General features: G+C 35.9%; 1 protein-coding gene across 5 annotated transcripts in view; it reads left to right on the plus strand.

Moving 5' to 3' along the window:
- Positions 1-360: 360 nt before the first annotated feature.
- The window catches only part of LOC149808403 (protein numb-like), an 84,528-nt gene continuing 62,360 nt past the window's right edge, over positions 361-22,528 (plus strand). For 4 of the 5 annotated variants that reach the window (XM_089976716.1, XM_089976745.1, XM_089976735.1 and 1 more), the window contains exons 1-2: positions 361-694; positions 18,588-18,736. In XM_089976716.1, the coding sequence (XP_089832842.1) occupies positions 18,608-18,736 (129 nt within the window). In that variant the 5' untranslated portion in view covers positions 361-694; positions 18,588-18,607. Of the gene's footprint in view, positions 699-18,587; positions 18,737-22,528 lie in introns of all 5 variants that reach the window. The other variant, XM_089976724.1, reaches the window with a different exon arrangement.

Raw genomic sequence — 22,528 nt, forward strand, 5'->3', positions numbered from 1 at the left:
CATAAAATTTACATGAATTTCAAGTATATCATTTTCGAGGGTTACTAACATTTGGAGCAAACTGTTGACCAGTATGATGTTTAATTCTCCATTTTTTCATTCAATTCTGATCCTGCGTTTTATCTTAATGCTACAAATAAGTACACTTTAGACCATGTGCAGATTTAGGTAAAAGTTAAAACCTATAAAAAAATGAACCATTAGAAAATAAAATAGAGAATATTCTTTGCCAAATCTCCACTTAAACACGGAAAACGTCCTTTGACAAGACGTCAGTGTTTAGCCTGGTATTTTCAAGCTACTTCTCATTCCTGGAGAGACCAGCAAGAGGACCAGTACTATGCAAGGTGGATTAAGCGCGCATGCGTTCTTTGGTCACTGAGCGTACCTGCTGTCAAGTCTCTCTTCCGTTTTGCTCTTGAAATACTTTAAAGCTGAATATTGAAGTACTTCCGACATCTTCATTGAGGGCATTACACACTTGATCATTCCGGAGGCAATCCATTGTATTCCTTAGTTGTTTTACATGTGGTGTCTGATTCAGGTGGTGGATTTTACGCGATCAGAATTGGGATTTTTGCCAGTGATATTCGTCCACGGTGGTTGAGAACGTGATGCCATTCTGTTTGTCCACCCGCCAGACTTAACTGGCTAATTTTTAGATATTGGCCATCTAATCAGGATTTGTGTACAGGTAGGTATGTAGTCCATAAACTCCTATACAAGTTGTAACATCTAGGTGTAATCGTTTTGTACTAGTGATGTAAATTTAGGTCAGATTTTGAAAACATGGCGGCCGCCTGTCACAAGTGCCATTTATTCAGAACGATGAAACAAAAACAAGTTCAGACCGATACCCAGTCGAAAGGAAAAATATTATTTGGAGAAAAACTGAAGAAACTTTAGTTCTGGTGGGTTTTGGTGGGTACTGGGAGAACGTGTTTATTCTGTAACGTAGATTGGGTGGGTTACTGAGTGGGGACGTAGACTGTATATTGTCGTGTTCAGTCTAGCGTGTCGCCTGTCATTCCACTGTAATGCAGGTAAATTAGCTCATGTGTAACCTATGACCCACTCTACATTCTTGACCCGGTTAGTATATGGTTACTGTGGCCATTGTTTACGACCAGTGACCGAATATTATATACATGTACCCAGTGCCGTATTAAGGCCTTCCGGGGTCTAAGCACTGAAAATATTATGGTGCCCTCTCCCTCCATGTGAAACTAAAAAAACACAACCCAAAACAACTATATTAAAGGCTAAAAAGGCTTGGATATACCATAATTCAAAATGAAAATACTTATACATGCTGATCGAAATGATCATATATAATTCATTCAATTTATCATCAACAGTTAATTTGAATTTTTTATTGTGCCCCATTAGGCAGGTGCTCTATGCATATGCTTATTGGGTAATCCAGCACTGCATGTACCTCACCCTTTTAAGTATATTTTTGTAAAAATAGCTGTTTTGTTTATTTTTTTCATTCACTGTGAGAGATAAAATTTAATTATAGTACCTTTTTCCATACCAAGATGGGTGAAAGTTGCTGAGGAAACATTTAGTGTCGTTTTGTTGTCAAGTTTAAAGGTTCCAATTATTAGTGGGTAGATCCACAGGGGCTCGTTACAAAGAAAATCAAGGGATGGGGGTTCTAACATGTAATAATATAACACAAGGGAAGACACTGGTCCGCACCCCTCGGCAGTTCCAACACTGCTAGTTTATCCTAATTGCGTCTGCTAATTTCCAACTTAGGCCAGTCGTAATCAAGAATAGTTCAATTTTCAAAACAGCTCGACACACTTCGTTCAGTTTGTGATATAATGGAGAAAATGCAATAATTGTTCGCCGATCTTGACGTATGGACATCATCCCTACTCACAGCGTGATTTTTGAATTTGGACAGTCTTGGATTTCACCATTGACCGCGGAATTGCGCACTCGAGTTTGTTCCGATCTAACCTTTCGGTTAATGGTGAAATCGGCGAACAGTTATTGCATTTTCTCCATTATATCACAGACTGAACGAAGTGTGTCGAGCTGTTTTGAAAGTTGAACTATTCTTGATTACGACTGGCCTAAGTTGGAAATTAGCAGACGCAATTAGGATAAACTAGCAGTGTTGGAACTGCCGAGGGGTGCGGACCGGTGTCTTCCCTTGTGTTATATTATTACAGGTTAGAACCCCCATCCCTTGATTTTCTTTGTAACGAGCCCCTGTGGGTAGATCGACAAGCAGATCTGTGCTTTATTTCCCCTGACATTACTGGTTGTGGAATCCACCATACTGGGCATAGTTTGGAATGAAGCTTTCACCCTTTGATCAGTTAAGACTATTTGCTGCTCAATATTAATTGATAAACTTTTTTCAACTGACCGTAGTATTTGGATGGTAAGTAAAATGGCTCCTCAGAGATCTCGGAAACGCTTAATTACGCGTATTTGGACGCCAATTTTTGATCTGGGATGCAGAAAATCACTGAGGTGGGAATCCACCGTACACATGTAATAGGTGTGCGGCAGAATTCAAAGGCTTGCCAGTCCTGCTTCAGCCACCTGCTTTGTGTGAAAATGTGTTGATCAGTTAACTGTGCCGATATTTACAATGACAGAATTCAGTGACTGAAAGGCCCCTTGATGTACATACATGTTGCCATTACAAGAGTACATCAAAAAGAACATGATGCAATAGCTGGGCGGCTAGTTCAAAGGCTTTGACTAACGACCGGGTGAGGTAAATGTACTTATATTATTTACAGTGATTGAATTCAGAGTCAGAAAGACCCAGAGATGTACATGCGGTCATTTATAATAGTACATCAAATAAACAACTTCAGCTTTCGTTATTGTGTTCATTTCCGAATGTATTGGAATAAGTAGTGCACATGACCTCAGAATCAAGACATGTTTGAGACTTAGACAAAATGCCATTCGTAAATTTGGATAAGTATTTTTGGGTTAAATGGCAAACTTACGAAGATTCTAACAAGATTCAGAAGAGTGCTAAAGCTGCTAGAATTGATAGTTCGGATAGGACAGTAGCTAAGTGTAACAAAGTGTGATGCTTAGCTTAGTGTTTGGAATAAGTCCTTACTTGGATCGACAAAATTCAGTATCACTGATGGACGAACAAGAGCTATTTAAAAGGTACATTGACTGACCATACTTTAAAAAAAAAATGCCCCTCGCCTTAACCCGGTTAATGTATTCATTAAGACATCAGTAGCTAGGCCTAGTTTTGATATCAAATACGCTGACAAACTCTTGCCCATTCACAAGCATATGTTTTGATAGCTGATTGACCATTAACCCTTTTCCGAGTAAGGTAGCAACTATCAATTTCCTGCATGATATCCTTTGATGATAAAACATATAAACATGTGTTTTAAGATTAGAATCTGTGATCTGGATATATATTAACTGCCTCTTGTACAATATTTCATCATAAAATTAGTTTGAAACTGTAAGTGAACCATTAGGCCTAATGGGAAATAATGGCAGACTTCGCTAAGTCTGGGATGTACCATTTTATTAGATTGTCTGTTTTTGTAAATCATGGGGCAAATATTTTCAGAAAAAATGTACAAAACATTGAAGGCAAAGCCATGGTATTATTTTATTAAAGATTTAACTTTAAAATGCAAATTATGTAGGTGAGAAACATAAAAACAGTGCTATGTTGTGGAATTCACGAGATGCGCTTTAAGGTCATAGCTGTTTTTTGACTTGACACATATTTGTGAAAATACTGGGGGGGGGGGGGACAGCAAATCAGATGCTATTTAACCATTGCCTAAAATTACTACAAGGATGTAGAATAAATAAATAAACCTTGAATTTGCAATCCTGTCAATGGACTGTTGTGATGAAGCTATATTATAGTGAGTGATTACATTACAAAAAACCTCTCCATCTAAAAAGAGTTGCACTCATGTTTGTGTTGATTCTGTAGGAAAGAAGGGACTGCAACTTTTGATGGACTCCTAGTTTTAAAGTCCTAGCGAGACCTCTGCTCCTCCTTTCACCCATGGCAATAAATATTTCAGAACACTCACTTTTTTAGTATTAATCCCAGGCATGTCTATTGATTTCTGGCCTTTTTTAAAATTAAAATTGCTGACTCATTTATGGAAAGAAGCATCACCTAAGGCAAGAATAAAGCATGAAGTTCCTAGTAATATAGTCCTCATTTGATAGTCTTCACTTGTTGCTCTTACCTTGGGGTGATGCTATTTTCTGTGCATGCACATCTGTTTCTAAAAATACAGACACACCAGTACAAATATGGCTAACATATTACTAAAGAAAATCCCATTTGATTCTAAACAACAACAAGTTGACAGTATTTGGGACCCCTTGTGACATTTAGGTTAGAACTTGTAAATCAGTGAATTAAATGACTAAATTTTGTGCTATTTTTATATCGTTGATGCCTTTTGTTTTTAAAATTGGTAGCAGTGATCACATATTTTAGTAGCTCGATATCCAAGGCACTTGTAAAGTTGTAATTTTAGATCACACAACCTCTGTTCCAATGGGGTGCCATCGTGCTTGTAAAAAAAATCTAATTTGCCTGAGAAAGCTTTTATCACACTGATAAAATGTTAGTAAATTATAAAGGTGTAAACAGATATCTGAGTACTTGGGTACTCGCCCGTTCATAATTACCCAGGTAATAAAATTAGCTATAAGGTACCTGTTCAGTTCATGCTTAAAGCCCCCCACAAAACTGAACCATGTTTCTGAGTTCAGATCAAAGGAGCAAGTGAGACAACAAAATAACAAGTACAGTTCGAGGCTCATGTCATCATATCAGCGCGTGCATCCATTTGGCTATGTACTCAAACAGTTTCTTTATATTCTATTTATAGTAACTGTACTTTGCAAGTTTTGACAAAAACAGATGAGTTTCTTGAATTTGAAACCTTTTATCACAGATTAATTATAGTTAGTTACACACTTATGTAGGAAACCAGTCTGTATTGAAAAAACATGGCACCAAATATTATCAAGTGAAATGGGCTTGATCGATGTGACTAGTGGATGTTTATGACTGAAAAATGTTAGAGGAGAGGGATTTTGTTAACTTGTAGAACATGTTGATTAAGGACATGGACAAAAAGTTAAACATATGATGTTGACTAATTGAAGCCAGTGTTGTGTATAAAGAATTTATCAGTTTGTTTTGTGTCTCTGTTCTCGTATTAATCCACGTGGAGTTAGCTGATTTGCAGTGGTCAAGCTAGAGCTTAATTTTCGGGAGAATTGACTTCTCCTTTTGGACAGAACAGGGAGAAGTGAGAGCTCAACAGGGAGAAGTGGACGCGAAGTAAGAAATGATATATACACTGTTATAGCGATTTATGCGAGGGTTACGTTTTTGAAGCACACATAATTTGAGATTTGTGTAAATTTAGATAACTTTCTCCATATAAATTCATTATATTAAAATTAGGGGATGCTTCAGCAAAGTAGATTAAAATAAATCTTCGCAGCTTTTTCCCGTATTTTCATAATTACGAGTTAAGTCAGAAAACAAAATTAACCTTAAATTGCAATGCTTCATGCGATTTCCACAACATTGCATTGTACCATGTGTTTCTGACCTACATAATTGCATGTTAAAGTTAAATCTTAAATAACATAATACCTAGGCTTTGCTTTCAAGGAATTTTATCTTTCTCTGAATATATTTGCCAGATGATTTAAAAAAACAATCTAATAAAGTGGTACTTTATTCCCAGACAAAGCGATATCCACCATTATTTTCCCATTACTGGTTCACTTAGTTTCAAACTATGTTTATGATGAAACAGTGTACAGGAAGCACTTTAAAAAATCCAGATCACCGATTCTGTTCTTAAAACACAAATTGCTATTTACATACTCATGTTAAAGTTTCAAAATCCAAGTTTGTATGTTTTTATCATCAAAGGATAACATACATACATGATAGGGGCCTAGTTGCTAACTTACTCAGGAAAGGGTAATGGTCAGTCAGCAATCAAAACACATGCCTGTGAATTTGAAAGAGTTTGTTTGTCAGCGTAATTGATATCAAAACTAGGCATAGCTACTGATGGCTTGATGAAAACATTTCGCTACAACACAACACTAGAACCAACCTGGCCAAGGCAAGGGGGCATCTCAAAAGGTATGGTTAGTCAAAGTACCTCTAAAAAAATCACAGTGCAAAGTAGTTTTGGCTTTCCTAAGAGAAGAAGGCAAAAGTTTACATTTTTTAGGCAACTTGGTCGCCCACTTCACATGGTAGCATGACCCCTGGATTTTTTGACAAGAATTTTAAGTAATTGCAAATCCAGATAAGTAGCAGAAAATAAATGTACTTTTTTCATACGGTTTTCTGTAATTATGGCATGTAATATATAGATCACTCTTTTTATTCTCAGACTGCACTTTTTTGCCACTTACGTTAGTAATAATTATGCTTAGCCCTCTTGTTGGGTTGGCATGAATGAACTTACAACAAAGCTGTTCAGTTTCACATTTAGTATAAATTCCCTTTGATGGGGTACCCAGGTAACCGATCATTAGGGTTGTCGGGTACCCGGTTGACTTTTTCCAAAATTTTGACATCTCAAGTAAATTCTTTATGTTTATCCCCATGTATACCTTTTACCCTTATGAAGGTTGTTTACACATCATGCTCATTGCTTCCATTGGGTGTAAACTGTGTACAAAGTGAAGTAAGTAACATATGAATGGCCAACAGATTGCCTGGGTTACTATAACTAGTGATCACATGGCTTTAACATAGATATGATTCTAAAATACAGTTTTTTATATTTACATGCAGTACATAAGCCATCCAGAACCAGTCTAGTGGGTATAAGAACTGTTCCAGCAATTGTGGCAACTGGTGCAGTGATGCATGCAATGTAATTGGATTAAGGATAGCATGTATGCATGACAGAATGTTAATTCATTACTTTATTTTTGTTGTTGTTGTTGTTGTTGTGGGGTTTAACCCCATTTTTCAGCACACGATAGGCTATACATGGCGGCCAGTATTAATGGTGGAGGAAGAACCCGGAAAGAACCACCGACCCACGAGAAGCTACTGGCAAGCTTTCTCACATGCCCACATTGGCTGAATCTTAGACTCGAACCACCACAGACAGAGGTGAGATGGCAGTGATCCGTAACGAAGAGTGCTTTAGACCACTCGGCCACTCGGGGCCCCCTTTATTTTTGTAATCTGGAGGCCCGATGTGTAATTTTTGAGGTATTATAAGTAATATAGCATTCAGATATGCTCATGTTGGCTATTTATTGATCCTTTGATTAAAAATCAGCCATTCTTTGGCAGTGTTGAGATAAACAGCAAAGACCAACTAAAAATGATTTTGGCAAAAGCATGGTAAAGTAAGTAGTTTGATTTTTTGATGCATTTGTTTAATTGTTATTTTGTTGTTCAAGATGTTTCAAATTCAAGTTTAATGATTAATAATTCAGCTGTCCCCTGCTCACGTTTACACTCAGAGTTCTCACTAGGATTTTAAAACATGGAATCCAGGACTTCTAACTTGGTAAAAATCAGAGTCCCGCCAGCAAAAGTTGCAGTCCCTTCCCAGAAACATGTTGAAGTGACTAAATGTCCATTGAAATGCCAGGAATAAACAGACAAAACTTTGTCAGTTTTATTTATTTGTAATTATTTATTATTCTGTATAAAAAAAACCGATTTATTAATATTGATATCATGTACAAATATATTCTTTAAGTACAATATAGTTCACTTTTGTCTATGTCGCATTTCACAAATTTTTCTGATGCTTGGATCATATTACTCCACACTAGGTCCATCTTCTTTGACTTACATCATTTGTGTTAAGGTCTCATGTTTTATTCTGGACCTTCCTTGGTCTTGAATTTGTTCTGCATACTGAAGCCTCTCTTGCATGCCATGGATGTCACTGGTGACACCAACAGTCACAGCTAGTACTGCAAAGTCTGGAAATCTCTGTACTCTTGAAGTAGAGTTGTACAGGCTTCTGTCAGTATGCAGTCCAATGATTTTATTACTACCTAGCAAGTAGGTAGTCTCAAGATGTCTCATGCCTTGAAAATGTGGAACTTTGCAGATTAGAAGAACCAGTAGTTGCCATTGATTTTAATTTTCCACTTTCTTTACACCACTGGCATATAGCTCTTGTTTGTTAGTCAGAATGAATTTTGTAAATCCAAGGAAAGTGTTTATTCCAAACATTAAGCCAGGCATCATGCACTCTTGTACACTTGGCTACTGTCCCATCCGAACTATCAGTTCTAGCACTTAGCAGAGTTCTGAATCTCATTAAAATCTTCATCAATTTTCTGTTTAACCCCAAAATAATTATCCAAATTTGCACATGGCATTTTATCCAAGGTAATGTGAGGTAAGGATAGAGAGAAAAAAGAAAAAGCATAAGGTATTCAAACAATAGTAATACTGAAAATGAAAGAAAAATTAATACAAAATAACAGCATATGAAAATTAAATTTAATACTTATTCAAATCAGTTGAAACATTTAAATCCTTCTGAAAGCACATTTCATTTTATTCATGCATTTTTAATCGAAAAGAACAACAATCCTGTAAAATACTATAACTATTTCTTGAAACACTATTATTAATGAAACACTCTGTATATACACTAATTACAGCAGAGTATTAAAGCTCACACTTCGCAGATTTTTGGACAAAGCCACTGTATCAACATCGTGTCAATCAAGTCTCATGGTACTCACAAATGCTTCTCTCATAAATAATCCCCAAACTGCTGAATTAAACAAATCCAGCTTTCTCAAAACCACTGATAATTAGGTCCCATCTTTCACTCATTGTCATGTGAGCTGCAATTATCTATTCAGCGTGTATTGGCTTGATTAATGAGGTTGCAATGTTTACTGATACTGCGCACAGATCGTCACCAGTAATACCTTCTTTTGCCATAATGGCATCCATGACCTGTTTAGCATACCACTAGTGCAAGTGTGACTTTAGTTCTTCTTTGTGTTCTTTATTTACTGTCAAGTCTAGTGGTTGAAGTTGGTCTGTACATGAGGCAGGCACAAACATTAGCTGCCTTGTAAGCAAGTGAATGCTTCATGTTTGCAGCTTCTGACGTTTAGGAAGTCATGGAGGGGTCTGAGTTGAATTTTAACACTCTTAAGCCACTGTGTTAATGCCATGATTGTCACAAAGTAATGATAGTCCAACTTGATGGACAGTGGTTTAAGTAAGAATTCATTCATAGGTACTATAATAACAGATTGGCCTAGTGTTGTTGGCTGCGTCAGCTTCCTTTGATGTTGAGCACTCAAACAAAAACATGTTGAAAGTGATTAATCTTGACAGGTGTTTTTATTTGTGCTCATAGAGATGGAAGTATTGTTTTAGTGTTGTTGGCTGCATCAGTTTTGACTGATGTTATTCACTTGGTCGAACAAAAGCACGGTGTAAGTGATGAACTTGCCAGGTCTTTGAATTGTTCTCATACATGTGGTAGTAATTGTTTTAAACATTAATGTCACTGCCGTTTGTGTCGGAAAAGTTTTATTCTTTTGAATTCTTTATTTTGGATATTTGTAGAGATTAAACCATAAATTAAATACCTACTAATATGCAAACTTTGACAGGCAAAACCACAAATTTAAGTACCCATGAAAATGCCATCTTTTTAATACAAAACTACGAAAATCGAGTCCAAGGAGAATAAATGATACTACAGTATAATGTACCAAGCACTTTAAGTACTGGGGCTAAGCCTGCTCAGTTAGATCCACAAATCAAATTTGGGAATTTTAAAAAATTTAATTTTCTTTTATTTATTTTTCCCTGTGGGAAAAAGTTATAGGGTTAGCAGTGAAAAGCATGGATGGTCTGCCAACCAGAATTATTTTTGTTTTTGCCTGACAAGCATACTTTACCTCATTCAGCTTATAATGTGCTATGTTTTGTCTTGTATTATAACAGAATTCATTTTGGAAGACATGTTTTGATGATTATATCTGACAATTAGGTAAAACATTATGAGGAATGTTGTGATATTATTTTGTACTGCTTCTTGCATGAACCTGATGAAAAAATTGATAATGCCACTAGACATACTGCATGAACATGCAGAGTTCAGTTTAGGCTGTGCCATTGACCTTTTTTCCCATCTTTGATGCAGTATGATGCAAGAAAGTTGCTTCTGTGGTGCCAGATTAGCATATTAAATAGATCCCAGCAGCTAAAGATAAAAGATCACTACAGATGATATTAGACGCCAAATTTTTGCACATTTTAAGCTGGTTTATTGAGTGGAGTGTACTCATTGTAGGGAAGTTTAAGGTCAATTTGATTGCCCGACAGAAATGCCCTTTTGATTTTAATTAGCTTGGCCAACAATCAGAAGATCAAATCTTTGATTATCATTGTTAGAAAATTTAAAGAAGAGTTGAGGCCTTAAGCAATAACAAGTTTAATTTATTTCCAAAGAAAGCGTACAGGGAGATAAAACCCAAACATTCCAGTATTAAAATAAATAAATTTTAGAGGGCAGTCGTTACTCAGACACAAGGAATGCAAATTCTGGCTCACAGCAAGGGAAGCTGTTTATGATAAGTATTGGAATTTTCTTGAATTAATAATAAACAGGTAAGGGTAATTTAAATCCCAGATTTTGGACTGTTTCAATCTAAATGATCCCACGTTTTCCATTCCTGGAAATAGGATACTCTGGTAGGATGTACAGTGATAAGAAACTGTACCAACTTAGCATTTCTTAAAAAATATGATGTTACTAACTAAAGGTTCAGTTAATAAACATGTATTTCACAGGTAAATGAAAATAAAGAAAGGATGTCTGCATTATCAGTAATTTAACCTGTTGGGTCATGTTCATTACAACCAATTGTAAAAAATGGCTTTTTACTAGTGACATTCAGTGGGAAAGAATATATTAATTAAATAATTAACAGAAAAATCCTACTAAACTGCCCTCTTTAGAAGAGATGGAAATGCATTTAATTGAAACAGGTAGAAGTCACTGAGAATCACGTGCATGTTTGTGGACACAGTGACTTTGTAACAGTTTGAAGGCAGTGAACCAATCTGTTTACAGATTTAAATACTGCAGCCTTATCTAGATGACGTAGTTGCATTTTCTTACTGGGCGGAGTCAGATATTGGGGCATTGAAAGGCAGTGATAAATACAGTTTTAATATTTAAACACGGAGCAACATGTTACATCAAATACATTAAATTCTCTAATAAGGATGGTTTAGCTTTGTGTCACTCATTAGAAAAGAGGGCTCAAACTTATGGGTAGTTTGCTACTTAATTTTCTGTTGTCCTTGTAATTTTTATTTTCCATTGGCTATGCAGTTTCCTGTTGGCCTTGTAATGTTTGCTTTCAAGTGACTATTAAATTTCCTACTGGACTTTTGATTTTTATCATTTCAGTAGTCTGGACTTGTAAAATTTCATTTCGATTGTTCAAAGGACTTGTTAAAATTCAGCATAATTAGTACATTTATTGATGTAATACTCCTTCTGGCTTCAAATAAATTTTAGTTATTGGCATGGTTGATTGGAAAATATTAAATTCGAGGAAATATCACCCTTTTCCTCACTAAGTCCCTATATTTCTTCTATCCAGACTTCGTTCTGAATGATTAGTCCACAGATGTACAAAGACCTAATTTGAATTGGAATAATCATGCATTTCCTGTCTTGTACTAGAGTGCCTGCCTCGATTGTGAAAGGTGGTGGGTTCGATCCCCAGCTGAGTCATACCAAAGACTTGCAAAAATGGTACTGACTGCTGCCTCGCTTGGCGCTCAGCATTAAGAGGTTAGTGTTAGGACTGGTCGGCCTGGTGTCATGATAATGTGACTGGGTGGGACATGGTGCTACATGCTAGACATCACTGTAAACTGTCACACTGCAGACATCAGCAATATGACTGAAATTTTTTTAAAGCCACATTAAAAATCCAAATCACACACACACACACCTGCCTTAAACTTTATTAAGCAAAGTCATGATAATGACCTCCATATTGTAATAGCTGTCAGTGTATCTACTGAATTTGTTCCTCATTAATAAAATGTTAAATTGTATGATCAATGTGTCTGCAGGCATAACTGAGCTATAAAAAGGTTGCATGAAGTATGCATAGTTGACAAAATAAATACATTTACAGGGAAAGAATTATATGTACAGTGAAATGTAGATTTGATGAAATTTCACATGTGCATTGGCAAAAGAGATTTTATTCTAGAATGAAAAGGTAGAATGTAGTGTATTGGAATGTGACCTAGATTGCTGAGTGGATAGCTCTAATAATCCATACTATGTAATGGGATAGGACTAATTGGTTCTAATATACATGTATTTGCATTGTTGCCTTTTTAGCATTACTAGTAGATGCGTCTAGTGCAAATGCAGTGAACATTATACGTTTTTTAAAAAACCCATTTTAATCATCACATATGTTTGGTGTAAGGTTGCATGCATTGTTTTAAACATTGTGTGACTTTGAGGTTTGAAATGCATTGCCTTTGACTTTATGGTTTCCAAACCATTAGGTTACATGATTAACAATTTATTTGCTGGCATCACCTTTGTCTTTTTAGTTTTCAAAACAATAGGTTACATGATCAACAATTAGTTCAAAGCTTGCAAGGTTGGGTAGGTAGTTTTCCATGTGACAACTTAGTGGCTTGAATGGGATGATACAGGTGTAGTCTTTTCTTTACATGGTGTTTATTCAGTGTATCAGACTGAAGTTGTTACAGGGTGCTTTGATTGTTCAGGGTATATGTCTAGAAAATTATTTCAGGAAGATGCCATAAATTATCTGGTTATATTCTTGTGGTGCAAGAATGGTTATTAACAAGATGTCAGTTATTGAACTTGACCTGATTGGAATAATGTTGTTGTTATAGAGTTTAACACCATTTTTCAGCACAAGATAAGCTAGCTATAAATGGCAGCCAGTATAACTGGTGGAGGAAGAACCCTGGAAAACCTAGGGAAGAACCACCGACCTCGAGAAGCTACTGGCAGGCTTTCTCATTTGCCCACGTTAGCCAAGCCTGAGACTCAAACCAACAGACAGAGGTGATATGGCAGTGATCTGTAATGGTGAGTGCTTTAGACCTTGGGTTGACTGGAATAATGCAATCATTAAACTGAACCAAGATTTCAGATTTAGCTACATGATCCCCACTTAGTACAACTATTTAGGTCAACCCATCAACACCAGTCAGTTATGGTACATGTATCCTGTAGGTAACATGATACAAAGAAGCATCCAGCCTTGGTTTCAGATAAAGGTTCATTATGTTAATTTCTTATCCTCACTTACATGAGACACTAGGGGCATAGCTGTATTTGGTCTGCATTTATAAATAATAATATTCAACTTGGGAGATTGATGATACACTGAGAATTGAGAATACAGGTTTTGTACATTTGTATTAATTCAAAGAAGTTCCAGGTAATAAATATACAACACCCACACTATACATGTCCAGGAGTACTTTGAATGCGGTTAACCTTATTCAGTGTAACTGCTGAATAGATTATACATCATAAGTGAACATCATAATTGAACACTTGCAATGTCATAAACAGTGACTGGGTCACATGTTGCACACTTACAATGTCATAAACAGTGATCCACAAATGTTGCACACTCAAGTGTCATAAACAGTGACCCACTCACACGTTGCACACTTATGTCATAAACAGTGACTCATTCACAGGTTGCACACTTACAATGTGATAAACAGTGCCCCAGTCATAGGTATATTAATACTCAAAAAGTTGGTTGCCATTGCGTTTCAGTGGTTGAAAATTCAGGCACTTAAAATAGGGAGTGAACATTTGTGGCAGTCTAGTTACTTTTCTGATCACAGATTTAGTGTTTTTTTTAGTTGACAGGGTTTGTTTTGATTTATTGCTTTTAACAGCGCTTTATTGGCTATATCATGATAGAGAAATGGGAGCAAGGTGCTTTCCCAAGGACAGGCAACCAATGCTGGGCTGAGCAGGCATCAGAGCCATGTCCTTTTTGATTTTGGATGCGATGCTTTACCATTGAGCTACTGTTGCTCCCTGATGAAAAGGATATTCTATCAAGAGTACTGCTGACTTTGTTCATTGAAAGTCCATTCTTTCTAACAGAAGTTTGTTTTCTATTTATTTTGACCAATCACTTACAAGCGCCATACTTAGTCTTCTGTCCTAATAAAACCCAGCGAAAGAAGTTTTTCAGGAGAGCAGACTGGACTCATTTTGTAATTACTTAAACAGATGTTAGAAGGGTCACAGAATAGGTTCTGGAAAACAACCATATATGTGATGTACATGTAATTTAGGTCATTATCTTTTTTGCTTCTATAATAGCTGTTGAGTAAAACTTTATTCTACTTGAGTAAACATTTTTAGTATGTGCTTGAATGACCGATTGTTTTTTTTATAGAAATTTTTAACCTCTGTATGAGTTCTCGCCTCCATTCTTCATGCTCAGAAGAACAAATGTAAGATCCATTTTTGAGACTTACTTAACCCACTAAGTTCAAGGGAATCAACTTTCTTTTATCAAACCAGTAAAAAAATACATTGAATGTAAGATATTTATGACACTGAATTCCTGGGAAGGTTCTAGTTATGTAGTAATTCAGAAAATTTGTTTAAATACCTATGAAATGTTTTATACAAGTTTTGTGCATAACTGAAAATATGACAATTTTGATTATGCCGAATGTTACTAAATACTACAGTTCTGGCTAACGCATCCAAAGCACTTGTATCTCTGTTTTATACTTGAGTTTGTAGTTACAAATCTCTGCCAAGTATAGAAGCAGTAATAGATGTTAAGGGCCAGGTTGGGGTGGCCTGTTTGGGACTTTTGTTGCCTCAAGCCAAGTACACATTCTCTGTTATTTGTAAGTGTGCTTGCCCTAATAATACGAGTTGATCTGGGAACAGAAAACATGGTGCATTTACAATTGCATGTGTTACCTTCTTTGTTTTTGGCCACTCCTTCAGAGGTGAAGGCAGTTGTCAGTGGTCGTGTGCCTTGCCTAGGGACACCCAATGTGTCATGTGTGTGATTTTAGCTAAAGAGCCTGCAGGCCAGTGGTTAATATTAGGGTCTGTACTTCAAGGCACAAATAGATTATTTCAAGCAGAGAAGTAAGTAGTCAGGACACACAAATCATAAGTTTGTTTCTCTGTGTGGTCAGGCTACTATTACTTGGGAAGTATAATAATTCTCTCCCTCATTTAATTTGACCAGTCAGTAACTTCAGTTATAGCAATAAAAATTTAATCTGTCAGTTTAAAATTTGGAATGTAAAGTTACATTCATAACAAAGGGTATCATTTTAGTTCATTGATAAGTTCGTCACCTATGCAATTTAATGAGTTCAGACTTGGAGTGTATTTTAGAATTGAAATGAGTATCCAAATTATTCAAATTGGAATACGTTTTCTGAAAATATTTGAATGGAAAAATTGGTTTTCAAACGTTCATTTGCTTCCCCAGTGAGCAGCATTTTCTAACAGAAACAAGGTGAAATATAAACTACACAATGTTGAATTATTTAGTGTTAGAAGGAACTAATCGAAACCTGCTAAATTGCAATGTGCTAAAAAAACATGGTGGTCATATCAAAGTCAACAAAGCCTTAAGTATTATTGAATCAGAGCTCAAGAAAATTTATGGCTGGACATTCTGTTGATTGCATTTGTAGCCATTTCACGAACAGTTACCACTTTTTACCCCCCCCCCCCCACCGATCATCTTAGGAAGGTTAACAAATTTGTCGTTGGACGTTTATTCTGTTGTGCCAGTCCCACAGATAGTATTTTATTCAGCTTTTGAGGTCATTACACTGCTATGGAGTTAGCAGCATGTTTAATATTTGACGATGATCCTTTTAATTTTTTTTAAACACCAGTAATGCAGAGTCACCTTTTTATAAATAAAATGTATATGGGCCAGTTGACATGACTTTAGAACCAAATCATCTTAGTTGTAGTGGTTGAGAGTTTGCAGATAAAGCTTTCTAATCTCTGTGCAGGGATTATTTCACTTTTTTTCCCCTATACCTTTTTCAAATTGACTTAACTTTTTGTTGTGAATCTGTTTTGTCCCATACAAGTGAATGTTTTACTCCCAAACTTAATTCGGGCAGGGAGCTAGTTCTCAAGTACCTGGTCCTGGTAGACACTACATTATAATGTTTACAGAAGTAAGAAGGCTGTTTTAATAGCAGTATCCTACCTGTTTCATACCATCTTCAGACAAGGTGATTTCTTGACACAAAAAGGAAGTGTTGTGCAATAGTGATATGTAAATATTGCATAAATAAAATTAGTTACTCCCCCCATTCCAAACCTGTTGCAGTGTTCATCTTACATACAAGATGTTAGTACTGGTGTACAGATGACATTTGCTATATGCCAATTCGATTTACATGTTTATATTTAGTGGCATTTATAATGTAGAAATAACATTTTATTTGTGTCACTGTGCTTGTTTTTATGCCATCACTGGCACCATGTGCTGTGACTTGCATGCAGCTCACATACATGCATGTGTTCATCTCATCTCTCAATGAAAGAGTACAATTACTTTTGATTTATGCCAATAACTTCAGGAATGCATCTATGGCATAAATCAAGCATCGCCTGTATGGGCTTTGGTTAAAACAATTATTTGCCAGTTCTGAATATGAATTTACTAAGGCGTGGCAGAAAATTGCAACAACTGATTTGGCTATTTTATAGTTGGTCAGAAATCAATCCTGTTGAATATATTGGGCATATGCTAGAGATATTCTGGAGGCCTGGAATCAGAGTATCCAAATTTAATGAAATAAAATTGGCCACACATCCATATATATTATTGTGATTGTGAACAAATCACTTCTCAGAAATTGTTTTTGCAATTATTTAACTGAACAAGTAATTGTGTTTGTGCCCTTTGCCATCCATCTTCAACACTAAAGGAATGTTTATGTTTGTACTGAGTTTAAAGATAAACAGGGAAAGCAACTACTTTGTTTTGATTTTTATTTAAATCAACAAATTTACTAAATATCCATGCACAGTTAATTAGATTTAGACAACTCAGTTACCTGTGTTTTCAATATGGCTTAACTGGAATGGGGATACATACTCAAGGAGACAAAAAAAGGAGACGGATTTGATATCTTTATTAACGTCGATAAATATTTGAATCCTAATAAAATTTATTCAGTACATGTTTGAATGGGAATATGCTGTATTGATTTCACCTCTAGAAGAGTTATAGTGTTAGTTCAGTAGAGTGACAGCCATGAAGAATGATGTCATCAGTTGTTTGAAGTGGACATGAACGAGATTTAATATGCTGTAAGAAGCTGATTTGGTGTGGACATGTGACATTCTTAAATTATGTTGAATATAGTGTTTTTCCTAAGGCATACTACACTTTGAATTTCTAATGGACAGATGAGGTAGAGAGTTGATGTAGGAATAGAAAATATGCATTGTCTTTAAAAAAAATTGACACCAAGTAGAACACAACTTTGTGAGCTAAATCCCCAGTGTGCATACATACACACTCAGATTCCCTAGTTTGCCATATGACAGAAATATATTTACCAAATCTAAGTCTTAACAAATAGCACAAAGCCTAATCACCATCTGCATAGACTTTTTAGGGCATATAAATATATTTTAATATGCGTTAGACAGAGCTACATTTTTAACTTTGACCAGTAAACACTGATAGTAGTTTTGTGTGTGATATATGCATGTGTGCGTGTGAGAGAGAGAGAGAGAGAGATGGTTAGTGATTGGTTGCACTGTATACATTTATCTTCAAGGGCCATAAGGTAGATTAGTTCTGTGATGCATCTATTTCAGCTGCCCCAGTTAAATGAGGTCTTTATTATTATTATTATTATTATTGTTATTATTATTATTATTATTATCAGCAGTTATAAAACTTGATTGCAACATCAAATCAGTAGACCATCGAATGGACTGAGTTTGACTTTGTGAAAATATGGCTAGTTTATGCAAATTTTGACTGAGAAGAGGGATGTGCACTTATTAGGGCATGTATCGATTTTATGTTAGATACCATGCATGGACATCATTTTTTAAAAATCTATGGCAATTAAAAGCTTAAATACTGCATTGATGATATTGTCAGTATGTATTTAGGATGTTGCATCAAACTTTGATTACTTAAGCATTTTATTGGCATCCCCATGTTGGTTTGAATTTTATTTTTTTTATTTTCAAAATAGGTCATGTCCAGATGGATATAGATCTACAGTAGGTAGTACAGTTGGTGGTGCATTCTTTCAAAGCTTATCTCATTGCATTGAATGATGGCCATATAAGAAAGGTGGCTTTTCATGAGGGGTGACACAAATTTCAGAAATGTATTACCTAGGTGCAAGTTGTGGTAGTCTCAACAAGGGAATCATATCTACTGAGAGGTACTGGTAGACCAATGAATCATATGTAGCTTCATGTGTATAAAATTGTGGACTAATAAAATAAATTTATTTGCAGAGTGTAACAGATATTAATCCATGGAGAGCCTGAAAAGACGGCTGAGCTTCCGGAAGAAGAAGGATCATGTTCCAGAATGTTCCAAACCACACCAATGGCAAGAAGATGAAAGGAAGGTCAGGGAGGGCACTTGTAGCTTCCAAGTCAGGGTAAGAGTTGCATGATGAGCTTGACTGATGAATCCATGTTAAACTTTGGACATGGATCTGTGAATGCAAGTATTTTCATTTGCAATGCTTTGTCTTTGATTGTTCCTATGCTGTTGCGTTGGGGATCTTCTGTGTCTCTTTGCATCTGTCAATAATTCTAGCACATCCCAAAATGTTTGCATTTTGCATTAGTTGTCCATCGTGTATGGTAACCTCATGCAGGATGTGCATTGCTTTTGCCATTCTTCCTTGAGGGTGCCTAAAAGTTGGTTCTAAAGGACAGTTTGCAAAAATATTAATTGTGAAGAAATCTTAAGGTATTTTTTACCAAGCATAATAATAAAGTACATATAATGGATATTGGGTTATCTCATTTAGCCCCGATCCTGCCTGTAGGAATGATGAGGCTGTATCCTACTTCTAGCTCTGCAGCATCTAGGTCATTTAAGGTACACCAAAGTGGGTTGTATTACAAAAATGCAGACAGATATAGCTCTACAATGATACCATATAATCTGAATGTTCTAGTTATAATCTGAATGTTCTAGTTGCACTACAAAATACAGAGGGAAAAACCTAATATTTTGGACCCCTTTTTTCCCCCACCTGAAATTTGCCCGTGGTCGGAATCTGATTTTGTGTCAGGATTTTAGACCTTTTGGCCTCAGATCTAAGGCAGAATGGTCTAAACTGCACACAGACAGGTGAATGTTTGCAAAAAACTAGGATAAGGTGGGCATTTGGAATAATTTGTTATCTCCATACGAAAATGATGGGTCCATTAAGCAAGAAAAAAAAAGAACTCCAACTTTTACTCCTTTGTTCATGCGTGAGCAAAATAACCAATGAAAACGATGTTTCTAATACAACTAGGCATTAGGCTAATAGAAAATATGTTGAAAGTCGATGTATTAGGATGTATTCATAAATAGCCCCCAAAATGTGTTTCCTACTCACATTTCAAGCAGAAACGACAAAAACTTCCAGGGCTGAATGAGTTAAAACAACAAGATAAAAGTCGGGGAGGGGAGCAGAAAGTATAAAAAAGATAAACAGGAGGTATTATGATAGAAAGTCATTGATGTTGCTGTGATTTTAGATTTACCAAGCTTTTCATCACAGAAAGAAGAAAAATAATAACGACTGTTTTTTAAATGAAAACTTTTATTTCACACCTGTATTGTCCATCATTATTTTACTCAGGTAAAATATTTTACTAAGTACTTAAAATGTCAGGTCATCTCAAATTATTCCATTGTAATTTCAGTATCTTCATATGGTGATTTGTTCAACACTATAAGGTGGAGATGCATTAACATGTTTTCCTAGTGACAAATTTAAGTGGCAGGAGGTAGTAGCCTACTGCCGAGCTCTGTAGTGTCAAGGTCATGTTTGATACACTGAAGTGGGTGGCATTATAGAAAGGTAGACAGATGTAGCTCTACAATGATACCAAAAAATCTGGAATTTCAAGTTGCACTACAAATTACAGAGGGAAAAATCTCTCTTTTACCCAGTTTTTTTTCTGCCCAAAATTCGCCTGTGGTCAGAATCCGATTTTGTGTCTGGATTTTTGACTGTTTGGTCTCAGATCTCAGGCAGACCGGTATGAACTGCAAACAGACAGATGAACCTTTGCAAAATGTAGGATAAGATGGGCATTTGGAATAAAGAGTGGTCTTGATACAAAAAGAATGGGTCCATTAAGCAAAAAGACAAAACAAAATAAACTTTTACCCATCTGCTCGTGCACGAGCCAAATAGCCAGTGGAAAATGATGTTTCTAACACAACTAGGCAGTATGTTATTGGAAGATCTGGAAGTTAGTGTTTTAGGATGTATTCAGAAATAGCTTTCAAAATATGTTTCCTACTCGAATTTCAGATGAAAATGACACAAACCTCCAGGGGTTAATGTGTTAAGGATTTGATATGGGAGCTGTGTGGACTTTACAGGTTCTGTTCTAGGATGCATGATTGCAGGATTCACACTTAATTTGCAGTGATTGTTCCAGGAAAGTAACTAAAAATGCACGGTCATGCTCAGCATTTTCAAGGCCTACCATTATGTCTTCATTAAGGTCTGCTGTGTTTAAAAAATTAACTCTATTTTTAAAAAAATCTTCATTTCAAGAATAGATTCTAACTATACTGTTAAGAGAAGTAAAGTCAGCTTTTTAAAGGACTGGTTAGTATACAATGTACCTTGTATTTGCTCTTGTTCAGAGCATGATATTATTGCAAACTTACTGTCTTTGAATCTACATTTCTATTACGAACTAAAGTGTAATGAGCTCTGAAAATAGCATCTTTTGTTGTGGAAGATTTATACTCATTTTCTACAGTTGTCAACCATTATTTGTCTGTGCATTTTGCTGTGGGTTTAACACCATTTTTCAGCACATGATAGGTTATGGCAGCCAGTATAACTGGTGGAGGGAGCACCTGGGAAACCCCCCAGTTAGTACCACCAACCCATGGAGAGCAACTGGTGTACCCACATTGATTGATCCTGAGACTTGAACCTCAGTGAACAGAGGTGAGGTGTTGGTGATTGGTAAGAGCAAGTGCTTTAGATCACTTGGCCACTCAGGGCCCCCTATGCAGTTTGTATTTGGTCTCAACTTATAATCATGTATATATGGTACTGATCTCTGCTACTTACAAGTTAAATGATCAACATGGAGTGCTATGGCCAGCACACTTAATAATACAGCCTAAGTGTAGACTGTTTAAACGTAGTCCATATACCCAGATGTATATTTGTCATACAAATGCATAATTTCTTTAGGCCTCTGTTTATTAACTTTGCAGATAGCCTTGATAGAAAAGTAATTTTCACCTGTGAATAATGTCTTCTTATTTCATACATTTGGAATAGATGAGTTTTGTGGATGATCATGAATAACTTAATTGCATACTGTCACCTGTTGAGAAAAGTTGTACAAGACAATAACCATTGTTAATGAATAACATTGCAAATCTGTATCTTTTATATTTGTAATGAAGACTGACTTACTTACATTGTACTCTATGTTTCCTGATGTGTTTTTATGTTTCATGGCAAGAGGTTGGTTGTTAGTACTTGGAAGCAGATTCTTTTCTTGCAGTTACAATTTTAGCAAGGGTCATAAGCAAAATGTGTGGAATTTGGCTCCATTCTTCTCTTTATTGCCCATAAGTATGTGCTGGCAGTGATAGTACAGATGAGTAATAATATGTGATGAAAATACTCAGAAATCAAGTCCCACTGCAAACTGCACAGACCCATATCACCTGTCACATAATGTGCCAGCAGGTCTGAGTCTGTGTAGTTTGTAAAGAGTAATCATTAGAATAAGCAACATAGATCATGAGATGTTGGTGTATTAGGTGATGGCAAATCTGGGTCTGTGTCGTTTGCATTTTGACTTGACTTATATATGGTGTAATTTAAGTGTTCTGATGCATTATACATGTGCAGATTTAGTGCAGGACAGTATTTGTTAAAAACTTTCAAGACTGAATGGTTGGATTAAATACCTGATATTTTTCACTAAACATTTCAAAACTTCCTTAAATTGAAATTATTAGATAGCTTTCTTATAGCTTTCATTTTTAGTGAATTTCCCTTGAAGAAGTCTTGCCTTACCTCAGAGGATATTTTGAAGCAAGATTAGATAATGTAAAATCACAATCTTAGAAGTTTGGAGAATTTAATGACATAAGTGCCCATTTTTGCAAACATAGAGTTCAAAATACTTGTAGTCCACAGGGTCTGTACTATTTTCTGCTTTAAAGCTTGAACCCAATT

Source organism: Sinohyriopsis cumingii, chromosome 1 (assembly GCF_028554795.1).
Source record: "Sinohyriopsis cumingii isolate HCF-2022 chromosome 1, ASM2855479v2, whole genome shotgun sequence".
Classification (NCBI taxonomy): Eukaryota; Metazoa; Mollusca; class Bivalvia; order Unionida; family Unionidae; genus Sinohyriopsis; species Sinohyriopsis cumingii.